General features: G+C 40.3%; 2 protein-coding genes across 2 annotated transcripts; both read left to right on the top strand.

The window, feature by feature from the left end:
• The first annotated feature begins 1,651 nt into the window (after positions 1–1,651).
• On the top strand, positions 1,652–17,436 carry rab40c (RAB40c, member RAS oncogene family). Its single transcript, XM_032587818.1, has 6 exons — positions 1,652–2,698; positions 8,712–8,772; positions 9,703–9,763; positions 9,843–9,920; positions 14,383–14,605; positions 14,989–17,436. Exons 1-6 carry the CDS (start codon positions 2,557–2,559, stop codon positions 15,261–15,263), a joined length of 840 nt encoding a protein of 279 aa, XP_032443709.1. The 5' UTR covers positions 1,652–2,556; the 3' UTR covers positions 15,264–17,436.
• A 796-nt stretch (positions 17,437–18,232) lies between these two features.
• LOC116736056 (oocyte zinc finger protein XlCOF6-like) lies at positions 18,233–22,174 on the top strand. Its single transcript, XM_032588272.1, has 2 exons — positions 18,233–18,550; positions 19,704–22,174. The coding sequence occupies exons 1-2, from the start codon at positions 18,355–18,357 to the stop codon at positions 21,620–21,622; spliced, it is 2,115 nt and encodes a 704-aa protein (XP_032444163.1). The 5' UTR covers positions 18,233–18,354; the 3' UTR covers positions 21,623–22,174.
• The last annotated feature ends 4,046 nt before the right edge of the window (positions 22,175–26,220 follow it).

The raw sequence follows: 26,220 nt of genomic DNA, 5'->3' as shown, positions 1-26,220 counted from the left end.
GCAGGGTAAATAAATAAAAACCCATCTATATTTCCTGATATCTTTCTGGTCAGCAAACACATTTGTTTTGATTCATTATTTGCTGGCTTGGAAAAATCACATGGGTTTGCTGAGTAAATATTAAAGTTGTTTATTGTTCTAAATGCAGCTTAGTTCCTAGATTTCCATCTAGCTGCAGTTAAAGCTGCTGCTGTCAGTGCAGGTTTGCATGCTTCATTCATTATGTGTGTAGGTGTTCTGGCTGAGCTGAGAGTAGGGAGATGAGTCATGCTGATATAAATACTGATTTCACACAGATAGAAGCCAATGCTAATGCTCCATGTTGACCATTTTGACACCAAGAAATTAAGTTTTGGTAATGGAAATATGCTTATTCTGTTTGCAGTAGCTGAAAGAGAAAACCTGTCTCTCTATCTCCAACCTGACCGTTTGTGTCCAGGATGTGTGGGGTCTGCAGAGATGTTAGCTAACCCATCATATTGATTTACAGTGGCTCTCAAAAGTCTACACACCTCATTTTAAATCCCAGCTTTTTGTGAAGTATAACATGAAACCATGATTGATAATTTTTTTAATATTTTCCCCAAATAATATGACATGTATCCTATTCAATTCAAGGGGCAAACGATTTATTTGAACTTCTTGAGATCAAACATGCCATCAGTTACATAAAACTAAATGAATCCAGTCAGTTTATTTCCCCAGAACATTTCTTTAAAAATCCCAAATAAAGTTTTCTGTGCTATTTTTCACAGCATTGTCTAAATAATCAATATAATATTCAAGGTTGATTCAACAAAAACTATTCCATTATTATTTCTTACTTATTTCTTACTTCTTTATCAGGATATACTAAATCTTTAATTTAAAAAATTGGCTGATCTAAAATGCAGCACTAGGTCTGGTTCAGCTGGAAGTTTCATCCTGTTCAAAGTTCCTCACTACTATCACCCTGTGCTTGCTCTCAATGGCAACTAGCAGAAAAGGCTAGATTCAGTTCAATTTTCTGGTTTTCATATTTAGAAAATATTTGACTAACTATGAAAAAATATGATTCTTTGGAAGTTTTTATTGGATTTGAATATGATCCTGACTGTTGTGTATAAAATTAATTGATTGGTTGTCACTGGAATTGTATGGGAACTGATTGGGAACTAGTTGTTCTTATGCAACATGGTTTCTGATGACACAATTTATTGCATCAGGCAACAACATAAAAAGAACTGGAATGAAATTATGACCTCTTTTAATCTCAATTTGTCCTATTTTATGTGCTGGTGCTGATAAACATGATTAAATTGAGGTGATTATTTTATAAACTGAAACAGTTCATAAAAGATGTTTAAGAAGTTAGAATAAAATTATGTAAATAGGGTCTGATTGTCCCATTGCAGGCTTTAATTTAATCTTGTTTATCGACATGATAAAATATCTCTGTCTTTGTTCTAACAGCATTCTGGAAAGAATGGAATATCTTTTTGTGTCCACATACCCCCTCCACCATCTGCGCATTGTTGACAACAATCTGCAAGAGACATATTTCTTGTCCAATAGACGCGCCTGTTTACTACCCCCGCCAAACCCAGCGTCCAATCACAGGAGAGATAGGCGGGGAAGAGGGCGTGGCTAGTGCTGCGTAGGGAGAGCGGCGGAGCAGCGAGTGGCAGTGTTGTTGTGGCGCTTCGTGGAGGAGGAACATCTGTGATTATGACAGACAACCATGAAGAGAAATGGAAACATCGCGGGCTGAGATTTCCGAGTGCACCCACACGGATTTGGACTGGACGCAACAACCTGCGTGACTTCCAGCCTCTTTTCGGGTCATTCCCCTGGATTTGAAGTTACGGACTGTTTTGTTCCCGGAGTAAATGAAGAGAAGGGGGCCTGAAATTGTACAGACGTTGGGGGGAAGTTGGGCTAGCTGGGGGGGAAACGTTACTGCTCGTTGAAATAGCGCTACTTTATATATTTTAGATTGACTCTAAAGTCTCATTTTAACTCATTTAGGGTTATATCCCGAAGCTGTCTTTTATGTAAATTTTATTTTGATTGAAAGCAGCTGTGGGAGAGCTAGGCTAGCCCGCTAGCTCCCATGCAGAGCTAGCTTCTCGTTGCTACGAAAGCGTCTCCTGAATGAAAAAAAGAAACGACGCATTTCTAGTTTGAGAACGTTTTAAAATAAATTCACCACAAAGCAATGAGAAGTTTAATATAATTATTGACATGTTTTTGCTGCTTTTTTAGAGTTTCCAGACGGATTCAGATGGAGTTATCAGTTTCTTCAATCGGTATTTAAAGGCAGGCTCAGCTTCACTTTGATTACATAATGTCTTATTTACATGGGGTTCTTCACTCCCAATGTGCACTACCTTTAATCAAGCTTCACAGTATTTAACACATTTATGACACCCACTTTATTTAAATTTTTTAGCCGGAAATAGTGAAAAACAAAGCCTCTGCAGCTGGATCCACATCCAGGTAGTTCATGGCAAAACAGACTTTGTTTTGGATCAAGCCAGAGGGAAATAATATATTTTGAGCCTCCCGGGGTCAGAGATGGGCAGCCAGGGCAGCCCGGTGAAGAGCTACGACTACCTGCTGAAGTTCCTCCTGGTAGGAGACAGCGACGTGGGCAAAGGGGAGATCCTGGACAGCCTGCAGGACGGATCTGCAGAGTCTCCCTATGCTTACAGCAGCGGTGAGTCACTGCTGGCCGAAAAACCTGCTTTTCTGATGGCTCACGCTTTGGCAAAACAGTCCTGAACATTCGTGCTGTGTGTGGATGTCACAGTGGGGGAGAGTAAACAATGCTTCTCATTCACATCCCCAATGTAGCACATGATGCTCTGTTGTCTAAACCTGAAAACTAATTGTCAAAACTGGGTGTAATTTCCACCTTATCTGATGGTGGAAACTATCCTCAGTGTTGTTTAGAGCAAAATGACTTAATGAATTATCACAAAAAGCTGCTTGGACTGCAGTTTTTAAATATAACTTAATAAAACACTGAATAAATTTTTTCTAGTCTCTGGATCGACACAAACTGGGTCTTTGTTTACATTGAACCCCAGAAAGGAAGATGTTTGCACTGCTTGATTAGGTCTGCTGTAATTACTAATAAATCAATTAATCACATGATAAATGTAAAAATTTATTTCCATGATTTATTGTTTTTCTCTTTCTACCAAAAACTGGATGACAAAAGTCTTCAGTCTGGTGATTTGGTCTCAACTAGCCTTTTTTTTTTTTTTTGCAGGACAGACTTCTTTATTTTTATTTTTATTTTATTTTTTTGCCTGGTCATTCATGCTATTAATTAAATTGCAATCAGATTTCCGTAGGAACAGTTTACATCTCCAAAGTGACGTATTTGGCAGTAAAGATGGCCGCCGCAGCGCTCTGTTTATGACCGTAAAGATGGCCGCCGCAGCGCTCTGTTTATGGCAGTAAAGATGGCCGCCGCAGCGCTCTGTTTATGGCAGTAAAGATGGCCGCCGCAGCGCTCTGTTTATGGCAGTAAAGATGGCCGCCGCAGCGCTCTGTTTATGGCAGTAAAGATGGCCGCCGCAGCGCTCTGTTTATGGCAGTAAAGATGGCCGCCGCAGCGCTCTGTTTATGGCAGTAAAGATGGCCGCGGCAGCGCTCTGTTTATGGCAGTAAAGATGGCCGCCGCCATCTATGGATAGATTTGAAGTTATTCAACGTCGTCACCAGATCAGAACCAGACGAAGGAAGTTGATGCTAAGAAAAGCCCAGTTAATAGAAACTGAAAGGTTTGACTGTGGAAGGGAACCAGTTTAAATGATCTGTCCCAGTTCGACCTGCATTCAAGGTGAAACATCCAGCTGGAAGGTGATTGGTGGCTAAAGAAGCTGAGTGGTGCAAACTGGAAAATATGATTAAAAATAAACTGGGATCTTTGGAAATTTGCTATTTGAGAAGTAGGTCATTAAAAAATGAAACGTGTTGGAAATGGCTGGATAATTCAGCCGCTGATGGATGATTTCCATCAGGAAACCTGGACGGTGTGAAACACTTTGGCAGCTCGGAGGGAAGGAACGCATTAAGGAATGCATCGAACAGCTGGAGCACAGCTGGACAAACACTCAGACTAATTAATCCTAATTCCTCCTCATTACGTGGCTGATGTCAGAGTCAGGCGCTGAAACAAAAACGGTTGATCTGCTGAAGATGAGTCGGATTCTTTCCTCCTTTCTGCAAAAACAGCAACAGTTCATGAAAAATATGTCAGCCTGCAGGATGGCCGCTTTTGCTGCAGCGCCCCCAGGAACTCCAGTAACCTACAATCTGTTTATTGTCCTAATCGTATCAATATAAATAATGATTTGGCTTTGATTGGTAGCTGGAATGTTGTTTCTGTGACTATTGGAGGGAAAATCCAGAGTTTCCAGTTGATTTTAGATGAAACGCTCCGTATAACTGTGTTTGCGTTTCATATGGACTTCTGGATGTTTCTGGATAATTTCCTCGTTTCTCCACATAAATAAAAATCGGATCGGCGCCTGAACCCAGTAGGAGGCAGTGAGGGAGATCAAACGGCTTCATTAAATATGGAGGCTGAGCGGATCGCAGCTGAACGCGCTCAGAGACGGCGGTGCTATTGATTTCCATCAGTAGAGGGGCTGTGTGTGTGTGTGTGGGGGTGTGTGTGTGTGTGTGTGTGTGTGTGTGTGTTCTGTGCACCCTGAATATTTCAGGAGAACAGATTCTGATTGGTTGAAGCCGCCCGCAGGCTTTGATTGGTCCTGATTTTTGGGGTGCTAGTTGAAACATGACTCCCTACACTGCAAAAACACAAAATATTACCAAGTATTTCTATCTAGTTTCTGGTGCAAATGTCTTATTACATTTTAAATAAATCAAAACTAACTTAGAAGTGACTTTTTTTTAGCAAGAAACAGGAGCTTGTTTTAAGCCAATAATTTCTTAATTTAGATAAAAACAGATAATTTCCCATATAAGTGAAATAATCTGCCAGTGGAACCAGTGGTTTTTATCAAGCTTTTATATTAGCTAACGTTGTCTCAACCCGTTCCAGGAATAAAGCAACAAAATCTAAAGACTTTCTGAGAAAATTATCAGTATGCTGCAATGTTCCACTACGTTTTTCAGAATTTAGTAGAATATTAGAAAGTTATGTGATCCCAGTATAAATCCTGTTTAAAAATGTAGAGTAATTTCAGTTTAAAGTGATACATTTCAGTTCATCTGCTCCGTAGATAATTTGACAAAGCTTCTATTTTTTCCTGACTCGTATCAATAATCAAATCAGTTTCCAGGCTTGCTGCTCCATCGTTCAGTTGTGGATGAAGAAGTTTATTGGTGGCATTTATCACTGGATCCAGATAAACCAGGAGCTTTACTGGGTTTAACTGAGAGCTGGAGATAAATAAAAAGCAGAATGTTCTTTAATCCTCTTTAAAGACGCAGCCAGACTGTTATTGCAACACTTTTTATTTATTTTCTTCACTTTCTTTTCACTTCTTACTTCTTAGAATTTGCTCTAGTTCTCATTCTTGTGTTTTTCCTACATAATAAAAATGACTTATGTTTCCCAGAATGTGAGGAACCTCAAACTGTTCTCCTGCATCACCGATTTAATTTATTACTAAACACTGCAGAGCCAGAAAAACCACAGAGTTCATTTGTGTACCGACTCAAGTTTCTGTTCTGCAGAAATGGCTAAATAATTACGCAGAAATGAGTATTTTCATTATGGAAATATGAAATATGTTTTTAAAACATTATTTGGTTGGTAGAATCAAAATATCATCTGCTTTAATATCTACTTAAATATGTCTACTTTTCAAACCATTTCAGCAAAGTCTAAAGTGTTTTTATGCTTTAATTTGAAAGAAATTTAAATGTAAAAAGCAAAAACACTTGATTGATGTTTCATGTTGGGGATCTTTGGTGTCAGTATTTAACAAAATAAATAAAAACAAACAAACGTAGGGACAGAATAGTGGGCAGGTGTCTGGCAGTGGTAGCTTAGAGACTTTACAAACAAGCACCCTACCGCAGGTTTTAAAAGCACTCTGAGCTCTAATCTGAACCAATGACATTCTTTCAGAGTTTGTAATTTCTGCTCTGGTTCTGAGTAGCAATGCTAACTCAAACTCGTTACTATTTTATCTGCAGCTTCTCACAGCAACATGTTGTTTAGCCTTAAAGAGTCGCATCCAGCTAATGCTAATGCTACACATGCTGGTGGTTAGTTTGATATTTTGTCCTTCATTTGTTCCAGACACATGGAAGAAACAGTTGCAGCTAAAGCTAAATATTATGGGAAAATGTGAACATTTTAAAATGCGAAACAAATGACTGATGGCCTTCAGATTTTCTCTTCACAGTTTAAAAAAAACGGTCAAAGATAGAAAATGTTCCTTTAATGTCATGAACTCTCTAAAATCTAATAGAGATTAAAGTTAAATCTGCTCCAGTCTGAGTTTTATTTCCTTTTGAATGGAAGCAGCTTCAATTGAAGACACCAGAGAAGAATATCGATTATGTGGGATTTCTAAGTGAGGTCCGGCATTAAGAGGAAAGACGGCTCTTGGACCGCCGCCCTGCACTCACTCCAATTCAATTAGGCTGCCAGAGCAGCACTTATGGTCAGCTGCAGCTTTAAGTTGCCTGGAAATTGGGAGATGTTGCTAACGCTGTTAGCCAGCAGCGGTGACCCGTCAGAACCTGAAGCAGTCATGCTGTCGTTTTAAAAACCCGACTGATGAGGAGATCCTCGCTGTAAAGCCTCATGAATTAGCAGGGTGATGTGAGGATTCAACAGTTGTTTACCTTAAATAACAATTGAAGCAGTAAAATTAAAGCTTTATGAATTAATGATCTGTTTCTCTGTCAGCTGATGTAAAGAAGAACTTTGTTTTTCATGGCTGCAGACATTTTCTCTGACCTTCATAATAAATCATGTTCCCTTCTAACTTCCTCTTCCTGCAGCTTCATTTAGACACAGATAATCCAGTCTGCTCACTTTGGGAGGGAAATTAAACTCTACGCACTTATAAAAATAAATCCTCTGTTCTATTTACTAAGCATAAATTTGGCTGCATTTTAATTATCTGAACCTCTTAGAAAGTTAGAGCTGCACTGATCAGAGATTTTGTTTGTAAAACTCTGATCTGAACTGATGGGACTGCTTTAATAATCAAATATTTATACAGCAAAATAAAATAAATATTTTCTAAAAAAAAAAAAAAAAAGCTTTTCTCTGCATCACTGGAAATCTAAAACCCAACACAGGATTTCTCATTCACTCTTTAACAAGACAAATAGCATTTCTCTACTTTCTTTTGTTTGTTTACATATTGTAAAATATAATGTAATATTTACAGTTTACAATCAAGGTGATTGCAGAGTCTGTAATTAATCATGTTTTAATCTAAAACTATACATCATCAAAATAAGCAACATTTATCATTAAAAACAATTTTTCCTGATATTTTATTTACTAAATAAACATATGAGTTCAACAACAGAGACATTTAGCTTTTAATTTATTCAGGTTAGTCAACCATCTGATTTTTTCTTTGAATAAATCCTTTAGAAATGTGGAAGCTGATATTAGCATTAGCTGCTACATGGTTAGCATTCAGCTGCTATTTTAGGCTTCAATAGCTTCACTGATAGGCTAGCTTACTTTAGCACAACTTGAACACGATGACGGTCTTTTCCAGTCGGATCGTTTAGAAACAGACGTTGACCCCCAGTGGGTCAAGAGAAGCAGCTTCCATCGCTGCTGTTAGCGATGGAAGCTAGCGGATGTAGCTAGTGCATCAGATTTACAGGCGTACCAGAAACATACGAATAGAAAGGTTCCACTAGAAAGGTTATTAAAAACACAAAGAACAATAAATGCAATTGCATTTAAATTTTCAACAAGTGAAAATTTATTCAATTAATTAAAGCATTAAAGTCCCAGTTTGAGTCTTTACATAAACGTTTTCCCAGGTGGGGATGGGCCGCTCCGCTCTGCACCTGTTTGTCCTCAGGTGTTCATGTGCTTCATAAAAACCGCAGCAGCAGGTCGGCGCCTGCAGCAGGTCAGACAGGTTTGGCAGAGTCGGTTTCCTGCTCCGTTTTACTGAGTCAGCAGCAGTGAAAGTCAACATGAGTCACCTGAACAACATAGATGTTGTTTTGGAAAGTGAATTATTTTTAACATCCAGCTTCCTGTGAAAAATGCTGCGTCAGCGCTGGCTGATGAAATGTTAGCTGTCGCTTCGCTAGAAGAGAGAGAAGTTTTCAGCAGCAGCTGGTACTGGGGCTTGTTGACATGTTTTAGGTTTACAGTTCTGGGTTTCCCCAGAAAACGCTCTGAACCCGGTGGTACTGAGCGTCTGAGCGTCCCCGACATTTCTTTAAGTTTAAAATGTTTAAAGTTGGCAGGAAATTTGAAAACATGATAATGTGTTATTTTAAGATTAATACCTGAAAACCAACTATAAAGTCTTAAAAAAAAGGCAAACATTAAAAACAAACTACAGTATAATAAATAAACAATGCTTAGCCTGGTGGGGGGACAAGTAAAGCCTGGTGGCCCGCCAGGCTTCTAATCCACTGGGGGAAACCCTGCAGCGCTGTGGCGTTTAAATGCTTCCTGCTGGTGCTGAGTCACTGTTTTCCTGACGGACGTCTCCGTGTTGCTAACAGCTGCTCCTGTCTCTCTGCAGGGATCGACTATAAAACCACAACAATCCTTCTGGACGGCAGGAGGGTGAAGCTGGAGCTGTGGTGAGCGAACACCAACCGCGTCTGGATTGTTTAAAAACCTTAAAGAAAAAGGAAAAAGTTGGTCAACAAACCACCGAAAAGATTCAGTTTCCATCATGTTTCTGGAGGAAATATTTTCCAGGGAGCTGTTTGAAATTGAGATTTAATTTTTGGAAAATGTGTTTTTTTTCACCAATGCGCTTTTTGGGTTTCCTTAGTCCAGATGTCAACGTGCCAGGGCAGCCATCTTGTTTTACAGCTTCTACTTTGAATTCAGGTCAACTCTGCAACTGAATATTAAGATGTTTTTATTTTTTATTACAGGAATAAAGTCATAAAATTTCCATAATACAGTCGTATGAAAATAGAATCACAATAATACATGAATAAACTCATTACCAGAAAAAAGTCACAATTTTATGAGAACTCCAGAATAAAAATAACAAATTTTAATGAGGAATGTTGAGCATCTTGTGACGTTATACTTTGTAAGTACTACAAATAATGCTTAAAAGAAAATTTTTATCTTTTTATGTCAGCGTCAAATTATCATCAGCAGCAGAACTTTGAAGCGATTGAGAAAACTGAGTGTGAACTTCTTACGTTGGGCATTAATGATTCTAGCTGAGCCTGTCGCAATAAACAAATCAATTAATTGCATGATAAATTAAAACGAGCTCTATAATTTCTATTTGCATGATTTATTGTTTCTCTTTCTACCAAAAACTGGGTGATAAAAGTCTTCAGTCTGGTGTTTTGGTTTGTTTTTGAAAACATGTATTTTGTTGTTTTTATTTATTTTGGATATTTAAAATGTCTTCCAGTTCCAGTGTTAAATATTTATTAGAATTTAAAGTTTATTGATCTTTGAGAATGAGTTCCTGCGTTATCGTGCCATTGCTGCTGTGTTTCCGCCTCGGCGTCGTGCTAACGCCCTGCGCTGCTCCACAGGGACACGTCGGGTCAGGGTCGGTTCTGCACCATCTTCCGCTCGTATTCCCGCGGCGCTCAGGTGAGAGCTAGCACCTGCTAAGCTAACGTTTAGGGACCGTTTGACTCGTTCTGATTCTGGTGACTCCGTCTCTCCTCAGGGGATCCTGCTGGTGTATGACATCACCAACCGCTGGTCCTTCGACGGCATCGACCGCTGGATCAGGGAGATCGACGAGGTGAGAGACGCTGCACCAATAATCACCAAACAATCGAGGTTTTTTCAGCTCATTTATAAAAATCCTCCAGTTGTGATTGCTGTAGCCTAAAATTACAGATTTTTTTTCAGCCCCTTTTTCTAAAAGCTGCTGCAAAGTTTTCATAAGTTTTATTTTTGCCATAAACCGGTTTCATTAAGAAAGTTGTAATTGTTGCAGATAATCTTCGCATAAAGACGGGATTTTAACTTTTAGTTCATATTTTAAGTTCAAATTACAATTTTATGCAACTTCATGAAATATCACACTTAATACAAATGAAAGCATGTCTTGAGGAAAGGTCAAAGTGCAAAAGAACCATTTCATACATGGTCATTCAAGTTAGCATGAACTGTTTACGCTGCAGAAACAAATCCTGCAGAACATCTTAACATGTTATTTTGTCTACAACAACAAAAAAAGTTACGATTTAATGTCACACAAGCTTTAATTAACAGAGGTGTGACCAAGTCACTGTGTTGCAAGTCTCAAGTAAGTCTCAAGTCTCTGTCCTCAAGTCCGAGTCAAGTCTCAAGTAAAGACAGGCAAAAGTCGAGTCAAGTCTCAAGTCAGGAACCTTTAATTTCAAGTCATTTCGAGTCGTTTTTTTTTTTTTTTTAATAATTTGCAATTATACATAAAATTCAAATAATAGACCATTTGTTCTTTTTAAAATATGTATTTGAGGTTCATTTGTGATCCTCTTATTCATCTGGTATTCTTCAAATCTCTCAGAAGTAAACAGATGTCAGACAATAAATTACAGCCTTTCATGAATTACATTTGACTTCAGTTTACTCCTTCTATTCATAAATAAACATCAACACTACAACAATCATAGTTTTCAAAAAATGAAATAAGTATAAATGAAGTTATCACAAGTAAACTCAGGAAGGTCTGGTGCATTTATTTTTCTGCTTTTATTTCTAAGTATGTTAGTTTCAGTCCTCCGTAAATATGGGACAGATATTCTAAACACAAAATTTATTTGGGACAGTCACTGTATTTGGTCTTTTTTTTTTTTTTTCCCAGCAAAGCTATACTACTTGGAAATGGGTTCTGTGCGACATGTGACAGTCACGCCGGTCAGTGCATTAAGTCAAAAACAGTTGACTTAATGCACTGACTGCAGTAAACAATATATTGTCAATATAATTTTCCAACGTAGATGTCTTCAAATACACCAACCATCCTTAGATGATACTAGACCCGGCTCATCATCATGATGGGACAGAGAGATTCTGTTCCCTGTGTTCAGGTCCAGAATCTGCTTTCTGTTCCGGAGCCCCGCTCACTATCCACCGGCTTCCTGAGCTAACACGGTGCACATTATTTGTGGAGGCATTTGAAGGACCGGATTTATGGTAAATCATCACCAATTTAACCCGGAGTACACATGCTAACACGAAGTTAGCTAAAGTCAACTATCTTACAGCAAAAGAAAAGTGCCACCTACCGATCTTTGTGAAGCTTCAAATGCCGGACAAAGTTGGACGTCGTGGCATCTCCATCCGATATTCTCTTCTTGTATGTTTTACAAGTTGCAGTTCGTTTTTTAGTCGAAAGTTCATAACCTACATAGCCAAAAGAAATTACTCGCGGAAGCATATTCCAGCGGTTATTTCGTATTTCGTTCCCTGAGCTCTGTAGCTTTGCCGCGTTTTTTTAAACGTCCAAATCCTGTTAATTTGATTGGTTGTGCTGCAGCTACGTACACATACATACATAAGGAGAGAGGAAAAACATAGTGACGGTCTGCGCATATTGATACGGAATGAGTGAAATTAATTAATGACGCCACTTTATAAATAATGTGTTTTAAATTTTAAGACTTTGAGTAAAAAATATCAAGTCTTTTCAAGTAAACAGCTTCAAGTCGAGTCAAGTCTCAAGTCAATGGCATGAAAGTCAAAGTCAAGTCCGAGTCTTTGAGCATTTTTTCAAGTCAAGTCTCAAGTCGTGATTTTAACGACTCGAGTCTGACTCGAGTCCAAGTCATGTGACTCGAGTCCCCACCTCTGTTAATTAATCTCACAGGTTCGGTTTTGAAGAGACGTCATGAAACAGGAAGTTAAATTAGAAAGAAGCTAATTAAACTTCAAAATCAAAATATATCCGAGTGGCAGTGATTGGTCAGAAAATAAGGAAATACAGAAAGGTTTAATGTGATTGGTCAGTTTTGTGGAAAAGCTGAGATGAGTGAATTTGCATTAATTACTTCCTGAATTGACCGACTAACTTCCTGCTTTGGGTAAATAGTAGAACTGTAACGATTCACCGAAAGATTACCTTGATTTTTAAAGTTCCTCAAGACTTTATGAAATTATCTTTTACTATTTAGCACACTGCGTTCCAACTGGATAATTATTTGTGTTGCGCAACGCTCTCATTTCCATCAATGAGTTGCTGATGAATGCTAAGTGCTATTAGCATGTCAGAAAGTGTGGGATCTCTTTAAGCTAAGTGGAAACGCGTCTCTGAGCGTCTGAGCGTCCCTGAACGCCTCAGCAGGAAAATAACAACCGTTAAGCAGATATTTAACTTAATTTTCATTAAGCTCATGTTTCTGTTTTTACAAATATTTTCATTTTTATTGGACTGATGTAATAATCTATTTTTAAATCTTGTGTTTTTGTTAGCTATTAGCAAAAAATCATCAAAATTAAGAAAAATAAGTGTTAAAACATCATTCTTTGTGTAATCTGTATAATGTGTTTCATTCGGTTATAAAGTTAATAATATTCTCATTTATTGGATGGATCTAAATACATCTTGGATAACAATTCATGTATTTGCTGATCAAGAAGATGATTGATCAAATATTAAATATTTATTAAATGTTTTAATCTTTATCTGTATTTCAATTAAAAAACATCAAACTTAAAAGTCGAGACTAAAAGTTATTTTTCTCATGTATTTCTGTTACTTGCTTTAGTAGCTGCTACAGACAGTTACTCATTTAATGGCTTGATTGTTATTATAACCATTTATGCCCTAGTGAATAGCAAACATAGATCTCAGGTACTGTTAGATATTTCTGTCTCTTTCTATTGTAAAAGGTTTTATGCTGCATTGAACAAAATATTCGCTGCATAGGAACCTGAAGGATGAGATTAGGATTAGGAAAAACTTTTCTGCTGCTGCGCTGCAAAGCTAAACGACACAAACAGGGAATTCCAGCTTCTTGCTTTGTGTCCTTCCTGCTGACATGGAAACAAAGAGGATGTCTGCTGCATCGGGGTGTGTGTGTGTGTGTGCGTGTGTGTGTGTGTGGGTGTGTGTGTGTGTGTGTGTGTGTGTGGGTGTGTGTGTGTGTGTGTGGGCGTGTGTGTGTGTGTGTGTGGGGTGGTATTTTTGGTCAGTGGAATGTGCGCTCCAGTTGTGCTTTTCCTGCTCCACCTCGGCTCTCCTGGCTCTTCTGACACCTTTAATGGACGAAACAAAGCAGAAATATTTTAAAGTTTAATAACTAAACCTGATGGTTTAATTCTCTGCATAGAGTCTGAATTTAATCTTTTGAAAAGGTTCTGAGCCACAGATCTGCTTTGATTTTTCTAGACTTTTAAACAGTTTGATGTCATCTAACTGCCTTTTTCCAGTAAATATTGACTAAAACTTGGCATTTCTGAGTCAGTTGTGGATTCAATGTTCAAAATATAAAGTGCCTCTTCTAGCTAGATCTAAATAAATCATCATAAAATAATTAGTTTTTGTGTTTTAATTGTGAATAAATGTTAAATATGATGAGACTGGGCTCCAGTTGTGCTTTTCCTGCTCCACCTCGGCTCTCCTGGTTCTTCTGACACCTTTAATGGACGAAACAAAGCAGAAATATTTTTCTGCTCCTTGGTTTCCCAGGAGCAGTTATGCAACCTGTCTGAATTATTCCTGAGTTTTCCTGATGTTCTGTGGATGTTGCCGCCTTGGGCCTGAAGGCCCACCCTGCAGCTTTCAGATGACTTTTCTGCTGCAGCTGATGTCAGATTAACGAGAAAGTGACAGAGCCCTAAAATAGCTGAAAATGCAAAACTGAGCAGAATAAAATCTCATTATCGAGGAATGATTATGTGCAAGAAATGTTTTGTACGTTTGGGCCATAGATCTGTCCTAACCTGTTCAAGGAAGCATAATTTGTCACCATTGAAGGGATATTTCATTTTTTTCAAGAAGTTTTTACACTTATTCTCCATTTAATTCTGGTTCTTTATTTGTTTTCTATCTATATAAACACAAAGAAACATTTTCCATCATTTATTTTGCCTCCTTAGATTGAGAGACCCTTGAACAGTGAGGTGCTGGACTGAACGATTCTTTGCTGGTTCCAGATTCCTAAATGTTAGATTATTGAAACATTCAAAGGAAATGCAGAGTTTTATGTTTCAGACCTGCAGCTTGTTGAGTTAACACCGAACCTCCTGACTGACCGGCCGCGTTTTGTTCCCAGCATGCACCGGGCGTGCCGCGGATCCTGGTTGGGAACCGGCTGCACCTGGCCTTCAAGCGGCAGGTTCCCACGGAGCAGGCCCGGGCCTACGCCGAGAAGAACGGCATGACCTTCTTCGAGGTCAGCCCGCTCTGCAACTTCAACGTGATCGAGTCCTTCACGGAGCTGTCGCGCATCGTCCTGATGCGGCACGGCATGGAGAAGTTCTGGAGGCCCAACAGAGGTGAGTGGGCCCAGGGGGGCCGTTGTTTCCCGGCTCAGGGTCCAGCCGCTCAGCTAAACCTTTAATCAATTCAGAGTTTTTAAAATGTCTTTTTTTTCTGCGTTGTCGTTCATGAATGACTTCTGTGTGAACAGTTTACGACTCCACAGCCTCGCTCTGATTACAGCAGTAAAAATGGAAGCATTATTATCATGCTAGTTGAAAACGGTTTCAAAATGGCAATGTTATTGTTTATTCCAATGATTTCTGGAACATTTTATTGTTAGTTAAGGTGACACGTTTACTAATTCTGCTGCTGTGTGAACGAAGCTGGGGATTGGCTGCTTTTTCCAGCGATCCGGTTCTGTGGTTCTGACCCGTTCTGACCCGTCTCCCTCCCTCAGTCTTCAGCCTGCAGGACCTGTGCTGCAGAGCCATCGTGTCGTGCACGCCCGTCCACCTCATCGACAAGCTGCCGCTGCCCGTCGCCATCAAGTCTCACCTCAAGTCGTTCTCCATGGCCAACGGCATGAACGCCGTCATGATGCACGGACGCTCGTACTCGCTGGCCAACCCGGCCGGCGGCTCCAAGGCCAACAGCCTGAAGCGGTCGAAACCCATCCGCCCGCCGCAGAGCCCGCCGCAGAACTGCACCCGCAGCAACTGCAAGATCTCCTAGGAGACGGGCGGAGAGCCGGACCGCAGAGGCGTCACTACATGTACAGAACCTCACCGCTCCGCTCCCGATAAGCTAAGCAACGTTTCACACTACAGAACCACAGCAGACTCCGGTCCAGGCTCGCTTTGGTGCCTTGATCCACGTTTTCTCACTAACACATTCCGGTTCCACTTCCACTGGCTCCCAGGTTCGGGTTTTACGTTTATGGTTTTTATTTCTCGGTTAATCGAAGTGTTTTGAGTTCTGATTGGACGGGACTTTAACTGGGTCGGACGGTTCTGTTTACTTCAGGTTTATCTTCCCAGTTGTCTCAGTTTTTTAGACCTGATCATATTCAGTATTTTTGTCAGAAATACCTCGGATGAGCTCCTTCCTGTTCCCAAACATCGACCCAGTCAGAGAAACTGGGCGGGTTCAGACAGAACCGGGCCTCATTGACAGTAAACTCTGACCCGTTTTTAAACTTTTTAGGTTTGTTTTTGCCTTCATCTGCTTCACTTTGAATATGAATGATAAAATTTCAGGTTTTATCAGTTTGTTTGTTTTTTTTGTTTCAGTGATGAAGAAAAAACATTTATTTAAGTCAAATGAAGCCAAAACAGTTTCACTATTTTTCCATCCAGAATGAAAATGTAAAATATTTTCCCTTCCAGGCTTTAGATCCTGATGTCTCCATCTTTCCTTGTTATTTCCTCTCTGCGCTGCGTTCAGGTGCTGCAGGACGTTTCACTCTTTCTTCACTGCAAAACACAAAATCTTACAAATAATTTCTGCTCTAGTTTCTGTTTTGTCAGTTTTGTCTCATTTCAAGTGTTTTAACTTGCAGGGAATTTTTCTGAAACTTATGAGAGTTTAAGTCAATAATTTCTTAATAATAATTTTATTAGTCCCATTCAGATTATTTAATTTATAAAAAGGTTATAAGTGACATAATCTGCCTGTGGTACTCTGTTAACTTCATTAAATAATTGACTTAAACAATAATCATTTTTCTGCAAAACAGAAAAATGACCTGTTAGTTAGTTTTCTTATTTCAAGTCTACTCAGATATTTGCAGTAGAAACTGGAGAAAAATCTGGGTAGCATTTTGTGTTTTTGCAGTGCGCTCGTGCTTAAATGAGTTGGAACACGTGAGTTTTTCAGAGCCGCCGCTTTTCATCTGATCGGATCTCCCCTGGGATCCATCGCTGTTGTCTTCTTCTTCTTCTTCCTCCCTGTGATCCGCATCGCTGCCTCCGCCTGCCGTCCCATGATGCCTTGCTGTTTAATAATAGATGCTCTGCAGGGCTTCATCTCCGTCTCTCCTCTTTTCCTGCTGCTGCCACTATTTTCTCTTTATTCAACGTTTTCCTGCAGGTTCTGATCAATAAGTCCTGCTTCTTCTGACCCGGTTCTGCTTGTTCTAGAGACACTAATCTTCCCGGTCCGTTTCTGGTTCTGGCTCGTTATTTGTTTTGATTCTGTAAAAATGGATCCAGAAATTGTCCTGTTTTGTAGAAAAGCTGCTGTTCCAGTTCCTCTGAGTGGTTTCCAGCACAGATCTCACTACGACCCGTTCTGTGACCCGCCGACCCGTTCTGCTGCTGGTCGCTCACCTGAGTGACGTTTCCCTCTTCAAATTGGTGTCAAATGTTTGTGCTGCATTGCTGCACCATTTAAAGATGTTAATAAAAGTTTTCTGAGGTCATGAAAAGTCAAATATTTGTTCTGCACAAGTTTTGTTTGTGCTGCTATCATTTTAAAGATAGTAATGATTTTTGTTTGCGGCACAAACGTAACGGAGTTGATTGACACCAAATTTGATTTTGTTCATGTTTGGGGGCTGGTTGCCCTTTTGACCTTCAAGATTTCATTCATATCTTCAAAACAAAAGCAGCACAAACAGAATTTTCGCAGCACAAACAGCACCAAATTTGTTTGAAGGGGGTGGAGTGCTGGTTGACCTTTCATGACCTCTAGAAACATTTATTAATATCTTTAAAACAATAACGACACAAACAAATATCTTTGCTGCACAAACACTCCTGTTCATTCGTGACTCGCTGAAGCTGCTGAGTGATGAAACACGATTATGATGATGATGATGATGATGATGTTTTTAAATTATTGATTGTACAGTTCAAGACAACGTGTATGAAAAGACTTTTTCACAATAAAACTGTTGAATGTCTGAGTTTCTGTTTTATTTTCAACATTTCTGTTTGTTCTGCGCTGTAATGAGTTTATGGGAGAATGCCGCCACCTGCTGGACGCGCCAAGAATGAAAAAGGTTTCTGCTGAACTTTCACTTAAAACTAACAGATTGGTATGTTTCAAGTTTTTTTTTTACAGTAATAGTCATAGTTGTGGAAAGTTGAGTGGAGGGAAAACGGTTGTGATGCAAAATCAACTCTTGTACTTATTCTGTTTCCTACATCCTTTTCTTTCTCTCTCTGTGTAACCGTGGCAACAAGGTGTTTTTACTACTGTGAGCAGCTGATTAGCATCTCAGAAGCTCAGACAATACCTGAACTTTCATTTCAGGTTTGGCTCGTTCATAAAACAGGACAGGTCTGAACTACAACGAACAATCAGGTCTAAAGAGATGATCATTAAGGCTGACAGGTCAAGGGTCAGGAAAGCCTCTGCACACCCCACACATCCTGGACACAAACCTAGCTCTTGCTTTGGTTGCACAAAGTCCAGATGATCCCTGGGAGCCTCATAACACTGCAGGACTCCTACAGGAGTTTGTAGTTTATAGCAATGATTTAGAAACTGAGATGTTGCTCTTTTAGTTTAATTTATATGGAGATAGAATCTATGGGTCACTTAAACAATTAAACGTTTCACTATATTTTTTATTCTATTTTTATTTTTTATTCATTTGTTTGTGCTGTGCCAAGATAAAAAATTATAAATTTTGTTTCCTCAAACCTTGGATAAAGTTCCTGCAGTTCCCTCTCCGGTACGCCAGGTGGCAGCACCGGCCTTAAGGATTTGGAGGAGCAAGACACTAGTCTGTAGTTTAATGTCGTGTTTAGGTTTTAATGCCAAGAAAATTCTTCCAAAGCTGCATTTTTTCCCGTATTAAAGTGTCTCCGCCCGCGTCATGTCCAGCATCCAGCTGCTCCGGGTGCTGGTGAACGAGCGGCTCTCCGCGGCCGCAGATGAGATCTTCGAGGCGGTGAAGAAAACCATTTCAGACTATGAGGAGGAGCTGCTGCTCTCCAAGCAGGAGCTCCACCGGCAGCGCAGGATGCTCCAGGTGGTGGCCGAGCCTCCAGGCAGTCCAGGTGGACACTCAGGTGCGTGAGCTCTCGGCGGGGTTTTAAACACGGGCCTCCCGATGGAGCTGCGGCTCCGTCTAATTCCCGGATCTCAAGCAGCTGGAGGCCCGTTATCGATTTTTGTTTGACTAAATTTACACAATAGAATCAGATTTTTGTCCAGTTTCTTTTCTTGTTCATTTCTGCTATAGTGATGTTAATATTTTCCCTAAATTTGACGCCATTATGTCATTAACATAATGACTTATTACTCGTTTTTATGACTTTTATGTAATCACTATCCCAAACTCCATTTGCAGACCGTTATAAATAAACTATTTTTTGATAATTGCCTAGAAAAGAAGTCTAATAAGTTTTTAAAAAGTATAATTTACCTTAACATTCTGCGTCTGTTTTTAATCACGGTACACCTTTTTTATAAAGAAATGAACAACTTTCTCTTGACAGATGTTCAGAAATTAAAATGATAACTTATTAAAAATCCCCGATAATTTGCAGATGTTTTAACAGTTGAGAAAAGTCACTTTTTAAAATAAAACTTATGAAAATGCAGGAAATTGCTGTGAAGTCTGTAGATTTGTTTGTTACTTTTGTCTTGGATTTCACCTGAAAGCAACTGTAAAGACGTCATGTTAATAACATTATGTTATTAACTTCAGAAACTTGTAGATGTTTGGCAAAACATGAATATTGATTATTTTTGTGGTTCATAGGATGCATTTTCTATTGATTTGAAGCAGCGATGCCTGTCTCAATAAGCAATAGATCAAATAATCACATGATAAATTAAAACAAGCTCAGTTATTTCCATTTGCATGATTTATCATTTTCTTCTTCTCTCTATTTCTTCCAAAACCTGGATTATAAAAGTCTTCAGTCTGGTGCTTTGGTCTCAACCAGCCCTTTTTGAAAACAGAGACTCCATCAGTCATTTTATTTGTTGTTTTATTCATTTTGAAATGTCTTCCAGTTCCAGTGTTAAATGTTCATTTGAACTCAAAGTTTGTTAGTCAATCCATTACCATTATATTACTGGAAAACGGTCTCAAAACAACATTATCTTTTATCGCAATAACTTTTGGGAAAATGTATCGTCCAGCTCAGTTTATTATTGTGACAGGCTAAGGAACAACTTTTATTGTTAAATTTGGTTTTCTGTATTTCCCTGCAGAGGAACCCCAGCTGACGCTGTGCGTCTGGGACGAAGACTTCACCTCTGACCATCAGCAGAAAGAAGAACCCAACGAGCTGGAATGGAGCGTGGACACAAACCGCGATCCCTCCAGCTCCGGTGGGCGGAGTCAGGAGCTGGAGGACAGCAGCATCATCAAGGTCAACTTCATGCCTCCCTTTGTCAGAAACGTCTGCAGTTCAACAGAGTTCAGCGAGGCGATAGTGAAAGAGGAAGAGGAGGATCCTCTTCCTAGCACGTCGACGCAGCCGGACGCTGCTGATGGCGCCTCAACGAGCTGCTCTGATGCTGACAGTGAGGAAGAATGGAGGGCCAACTCCCAATCCAAAGGCAAACGCAGCAGTAAGAAGAAGAAGAAGAAGAAAAAGGTAGCAATGCTGAAGATTAAGCTTCCTCGTCTCCCAGTGGCTCCTAAACTTAACCCGACCAAAAAGAACAAGACTCATATCTGCTGCAAAGTCTGCGGCCGAGCCTTCCTGCTCACTGTGTCGCTGGTCAACCACATGGAGGCGCATCCCAAGGATGTCTGCGGTGTGTGCGGCGAGCGCTTCGACAGCGAGGAGCGCTTCAACACCCACCTGAAGACGCACGTGAAGGCAGAGAGCTGCAAAGTCTGTGGGAAGTGCTTCTCGAGCTCCAGCGGCTTGGAGGTCCACATGAGGATCCACACGGGAGAGAAACCGTTTGTCTGCAGCGAGTGTGGGAAGCGCTTCACCACGCGGGCCAACATGCTGCGCCACAGCCGGATCCACACTGGGGAGAAACCATACACCTGCACAGTGTGCGGCCGCAGCTTCAACGACTACACAACCCTGAAGCGCCACCTGTTCGTCCACTCCGTGAAGGACAGCAGCCTCGGTGAGTCTTCGCCGGAAAACTGTGGCAGGAAGAGTCCACCGGCAAGGAAACCGCGGACGGCGTGTAAGGTCTGCGGCTTGACGTTCCACTCTGTGCTCTCCCTGCTGAATCACAGCAAGCGGCACGAGACGGAGCTCTGCTGCGTGTGCGGGAATCACTTCGACTCACCGGAGAGCTTGGCGGGTCACCTGGACTCCCACAAGAACGGAAAGGAGTGCGAGGTGTGCGGGAAGTGTTTCGACTCGCAGGGCCACCTGGAGATCCACATGAGGATCCACACCGGGGAGAAGCCGTTCCCCTGCGCCGAGTGCGGGAAATCCTTCACCACCCGGCCTCACCTGGTGCGCCACAGCCGGATCCACACCGGTGAGAAACCCTACACCTGCAAATTCTGCAGCAAAAGCTTCAACGACTACACAACCCACAAGCGCCACCTGCTGATCCACATCAAAGACTGCAACCCAGGAAGCCCGACTGCGACGCAGAGCGAAGAGACTGACTCCTCTTTGTCACCAAAACGCCCGCAGGTGGCGTGTAAGGTCTGCGGAGCGACTTTCCGCTCCATCGTCTCTCTGGTGAATCACGCTAAGACTCACACCTCTGAGCTCTGCGGCGTCTGCGGGAACCAGTTCGACTCCGAGGAGAACCTGAAGCTCCACCTGAAGACCCATCTCAGCAAGCGGGTGTGTGACGTCTGTGGGAAGTGCTACGACTCGCAGGGCCACCTGAAGGTGCACCTGAGGGTCCACACAGGGGAGAAGCCGTTCAGCTGCAGCTACTGCGGGAAGTCCTTCAACTTCCGGCAGAACATGCTGCGTCACGCCCGGGGCCACTCAGGGGAGAAACCACACGTCTGCACGGTGTGCGGCCGTGGCTTCAGTGACCGCAGCTTCCTGACGCAGCACCGCAACACGCACACCGGGGAGAAACGCCACCGCTGCCAGGTGTGCGGGAAGACCTTCAACCGGAAGACCTACGTCCGGCTCCACATGATGAAGATCCACACTTCGGAGAAGTCCCGGAAAAAGCTGGAAGATTGAGCCTGAACTTCCAATCCAGTGGAGAAGTTTAGTCATTTTTAGGAATAATTGGTGTTTGTGCATTTCTGTGACAACATAAGAACAAACGTACTGATTTTTATTCGTGAATGATTTTAATTTGTTTCTTGTAAAACCAGGAAAAGACTCAGTGTCGCCCTCTAATGGTTTGAAATGAGACAACATGGAGGGAAAATCCAAAGATGTAAAAGACTTCAATAAAACGGACCTGTTCCTTTTCAGGGTGACCCGGTTCTGATCCATCATATCTAGAGCTGCTGCTTCTCTGCATCAATAAGATTTGGTTTAAATCGGTTCAGGAATCATTTTCCAGTCGGATCAAACCGGACCATAAACTCCTCCTGGACTGGAATCCTGTGAAATGAGCAATTTTAGACGAACTATCAAGATATTAAGACTGAAAAAAAATTATTTCTCTTTCTTGGACTTAATTTTTATCATAATTTTTTTTTATGTTTCCCCTTAAAATGGATCCAATTTAAAAGTAATCTTTTTTTATTCCAGACTCCTGAAATAAAATGAATTTGAATAAAATATGATGTAATTTGGTGATTTGTAAAGGAAACAGATTAACAGCAGCATGTTAGCCAGGAGCAGCAAGGTTGAGACCAGAACCAGGACTTGGTTCTGAAGTCTGAGAGGTTCTGAAAACACTTTCTGAGAATTAATGCTGTGAGTTTTAGCTCTCCCAAGGTCCAAAAACAGCTTTTCGTTCAGCTTCATGTCTGGACTTTCACTAGGCCATTACACTGGATTGATTCTGTTCTTTTTCAGCCGTTCTGTTGTAGATTAGAACGGCTGTTGTGTTTGTGTTTTGGATCAACTTTCCCTTGGTTACTGAATCTAATGATTTTGACCTGGAGGTCAAATCAGCCCAGTGGTGTCTCTCTCCAGGTTTTAGACGCGTCCCTCAGCTGATTCAAATGACTGAGAAGCTGAGGCTAAAGACCAATTAAGTAATTCAAGTGAGCGGAAAGGGAAACCGGCCTAAACTGCCTAAAACAACAGAGTGTTTGCTGTCAGTAGCATATTGACCACCAGTTACACACACTAGCTAGTATGCAAACAGCTCTGTGTATGCTAAAATCATCTTAAATTATGATTTAAGATGATAAATCATAATTTAAGATGTGATTGATGATGATTTTAGATGTGTATGCTAAAATCATCTTAAATTATGATTTAAGATGATAAATCATAATTTAAGATGTGATTGATGATGATTTTAGATGTGTATGCTAAAATCATCTTAAATTAGTTAAAAATTAGCATGTTGACTAACACTGACTTTCTCCATTCAGTGTATTAAGGTTAGCTTTTATATCAAACTAGCTAAAATGCTCCAGTAATATACTGTACTACATTTAGTGTAAAAACAGCAAAGCATAAGTGAAAATTAGCTAAAATGCTAAAGTTAGCTTAAATGGTACCACTAGTTATCACTATTACATTAACTAACATTCAGTCAGCAAACATTAGTGTATAAGTGAAAATTAGCTGCAGCGCTAACTGTGTAAAATCTAATCAATATAGCATGTTGGCTAACACTGACTACAGTTTCCCCCAGTGTAGTATCCACCTTATTCCTAACTCCCATCAGGCTTTGCGTGAATAATGGGTGCGACGTAAGATAAGCATGTCGGGTTAGTCAACTGACTGCAGTGTGTGTCTGCTACCACAAGGTGGCAGTAATGTACCAGCTGGAACTCAGCGCCCGTCCAACCTGAAGGAAGACGCTGCTGGTCAGAACCACTTAGGTCGAGTAAATAAATCTCTTACTGGTTAATACAGGTGGAAACCCAGTGTAGGTCCTTACTGGGCCCCAAAGGGGTTTAAAGGAAATCACTTCAAACTGACCCACATGGGTCCAGTTTTTGTTCTCACTCAACATGATTTGATTAAATAACACATGGGGCCCACTTCCTGCCCGTCTTGAGACCAACAACTATAAATTTAATACATTTTCTTTTCAGTCTCAATCCCACAACAAACTGGAAATTATGAGGAACGATGTGAGCGGACTGAATCATAATTATATCATTTTTTATCATGCAGTTTTAACACTATTTTAGCAATAACCAACCACACTGTTTTCCAGTAATATCACAATTCTAAGACTTTTATTTTTTTTTTAGGTCAAAATGATACACAATGGTTTTCATTATCCAAATATATAAAAATATATTTGACTGAATCAATCCTGTCTTGTTTTACATGTAGCCATGTGAATACGGGGCTGGGACTACAGTGGGTTTAATGACACTCAGGATGGTGATTCGACAGGGATCCCAGACGCAGTCTTCCTCCAGACCGCTTGGCACCATCCCACAGTTGGCCGGCACCCAGGCGGTGTCGTACCCATGGTTATGCCAGGTCTTCTGCATTGGGTGCTTCTGACGATCGATGCGTTTCACCTTCCCCACGTTGACCTTAACCTTGATGACCACCTTGTCCCACTCAGGGAGCTTGTCATCAATAGGATAGCGACTGGCTTTCTGCAGGTCTCTGCTCAGGTAGACTCCACGACCAAGCATCCCGTCATTAGACTGACGGAAACCATAGGTGAGGATGCTCTGAGCGCTCGCCCTGGTGGTGCCATGATACATGACGTAGGTTTTGTCGTCAGTTGGCTGCGGGGTGACCAACCGAATCACTCCAGCAGGAAGATCAAAGTCATCTTCGGCCCACTGTACTCTGCTCATGATGGTGTCAGAATCCCTGCAGAAAAGGAGGTGAAACGTTTAAATTCATTCATGTATTTTATGATTAAATGGTCAAAAATTATATCTGAATAGTTTTTATGTTCTATAGTTTTTCTTAAACTCAATGACAGTTGAAAGTTTTGCCTCATTTTATAACAATGTTGATCCTGAAAAAAGAAAGTTAAAAAAGTTTCAATTAATAACCACTAAATGCTACAACTCCGCCACCTGCTGGAACAAATGAGTCCCTGCAGGCTGATGACTCACAAGAAAACAATTATCCGTCTAACATGCAGTAAAGTAACTTTAAAGTTACTAAACTTACTTTAGTAACTTTAAAATGTGGCTATTCTACAAAGTAAGTTTTATATTTTGTAATATTTCTGTGAGTAACTTCACTGAATGAATAAGAAACAAGTTTTAACCAAAAATACTGACACTTAAAGTTAGTTAAAGTGAGACCTCTTGTTTCTACAAAACCTTTGTTATTCTAATGGTTTTAATCTGCGTTTAAAGGTGAAGTGAATATTTAGCATATCCTTAGTAACAGGAAGTAATTTTTACCCTGTTCTAAAAACATCACCTACTTTAAATTAAGAAAAAAAAAATTTCAAAACTATTTTTTCAGTTTGAAATTTATGTTGTTTTTATCTATTTGTATAAATGTTTTTATTTTTGCCCATGACTTTATAAATTTGTCTGTTGACTTAATTTTGAATATCAAAATGAAAGTGAAAACATGTTTGCAGGAAAAACTTTAGGAAATTAATCAGTTACTGTAAAAAACACAACTTTACTTTAAAAACCGCATTTTATCTTTCAGTTGTTAAAGCAACATCAATCTAGGAGGCAAATATCAGAATAAAAGTACAAGTTTATTACAACAATTGCAATTGGAGAAAAATCATTTAACACACAGTGGTCATCAAGATTGGAACACACATCAGTGTCTGTCGTGGAAAAAAAACTTGCTAAAACCTAAAACCTGTCCACTTTGCTTTGTCGAGCCTCACAGACACTGAAAACCTTCCTGCCATTTCCTGCCAAAGTGCTGCAGCCATCAGATCAGCTGACGGGTCTGGATGAGGGATTTCCAGAGGAAGGACTGGAACTCCAACCGCTGGCAGAGGCCGATCCAGAGGCCGTTCCAGAGGCCGTTCCAGGTGTAACTGGTGACCAACACACCTGCTGAAGTCCAGGAAGGAAGGAGCAACCTGAATCCACACTGTGAAGGACGACCTGTCTGTAATACCCATCTAGATCACAACTCTAAATCTGAAACAACAGAGTGAGTAGCAAAAATTCACTCTACCAAATATCCAGTTCAACAACTTCTGACACCCAGGAGGAAAACGTCCAGAGCAACAGATAGTTTAAAAGTTTCTGAAAGTTTCTCCACTAAAAGAACTATTGCTGGTCCACTGGCGAGTGGTCGAAGCGGAGAGTGAAGATTTGGACCAACACTTTTCTGACGGGATGTAACAAATCCTTCTGAGCAGATGGACTATCAGTCTTCCTGTTTCTACAGCACTTTCCCTACTTTCCAGATGGAAAATCTACGCTTTCTTGTTGGGGTTTTTATTTATTACTTCACTTTATTTTATTTTATTTTTTTTAGGGGTTTTCCTAGAAACACGTGACATTTACTAACTTGATTATGATCATTCTTAGTTCTTTCACTTCAAAAGAGTTTAAGAATTTAGAAATTCATTCTTCTAGGCATAAGTGAAGTAAACTTAACATAACTCAAATGTGTGTAAAATTAAAGTTTAGCTGATAACTTTAAAGGTATAGACTTAGTTAATTATAAGTTAAGCACTGGAAATATACAAATTTATGTTCTCTGTACCACATTAAAAATAAGAACTTAAGATTTAG

Source organism: Xiphophorus hellerii, chromosome 16, assembly GCF_003331165.1.
Source record: "Xiphophorus hellerii strain 12219 chromosome 16, Xiphophorus_hellerii-4.1, whole genome shotgun sequence".
In the NCBI taxonomy this organism is placed as follows: Eukaryota; Metazoa; Chordata; class Actinopteri; order Cyprinodontiformes; family Poeciliidae; genus Xiphophorus; species Xiphophorus hellerii.
This window is presented reverse-complemented; position numbering and strand designations above follow the sequence as displayed.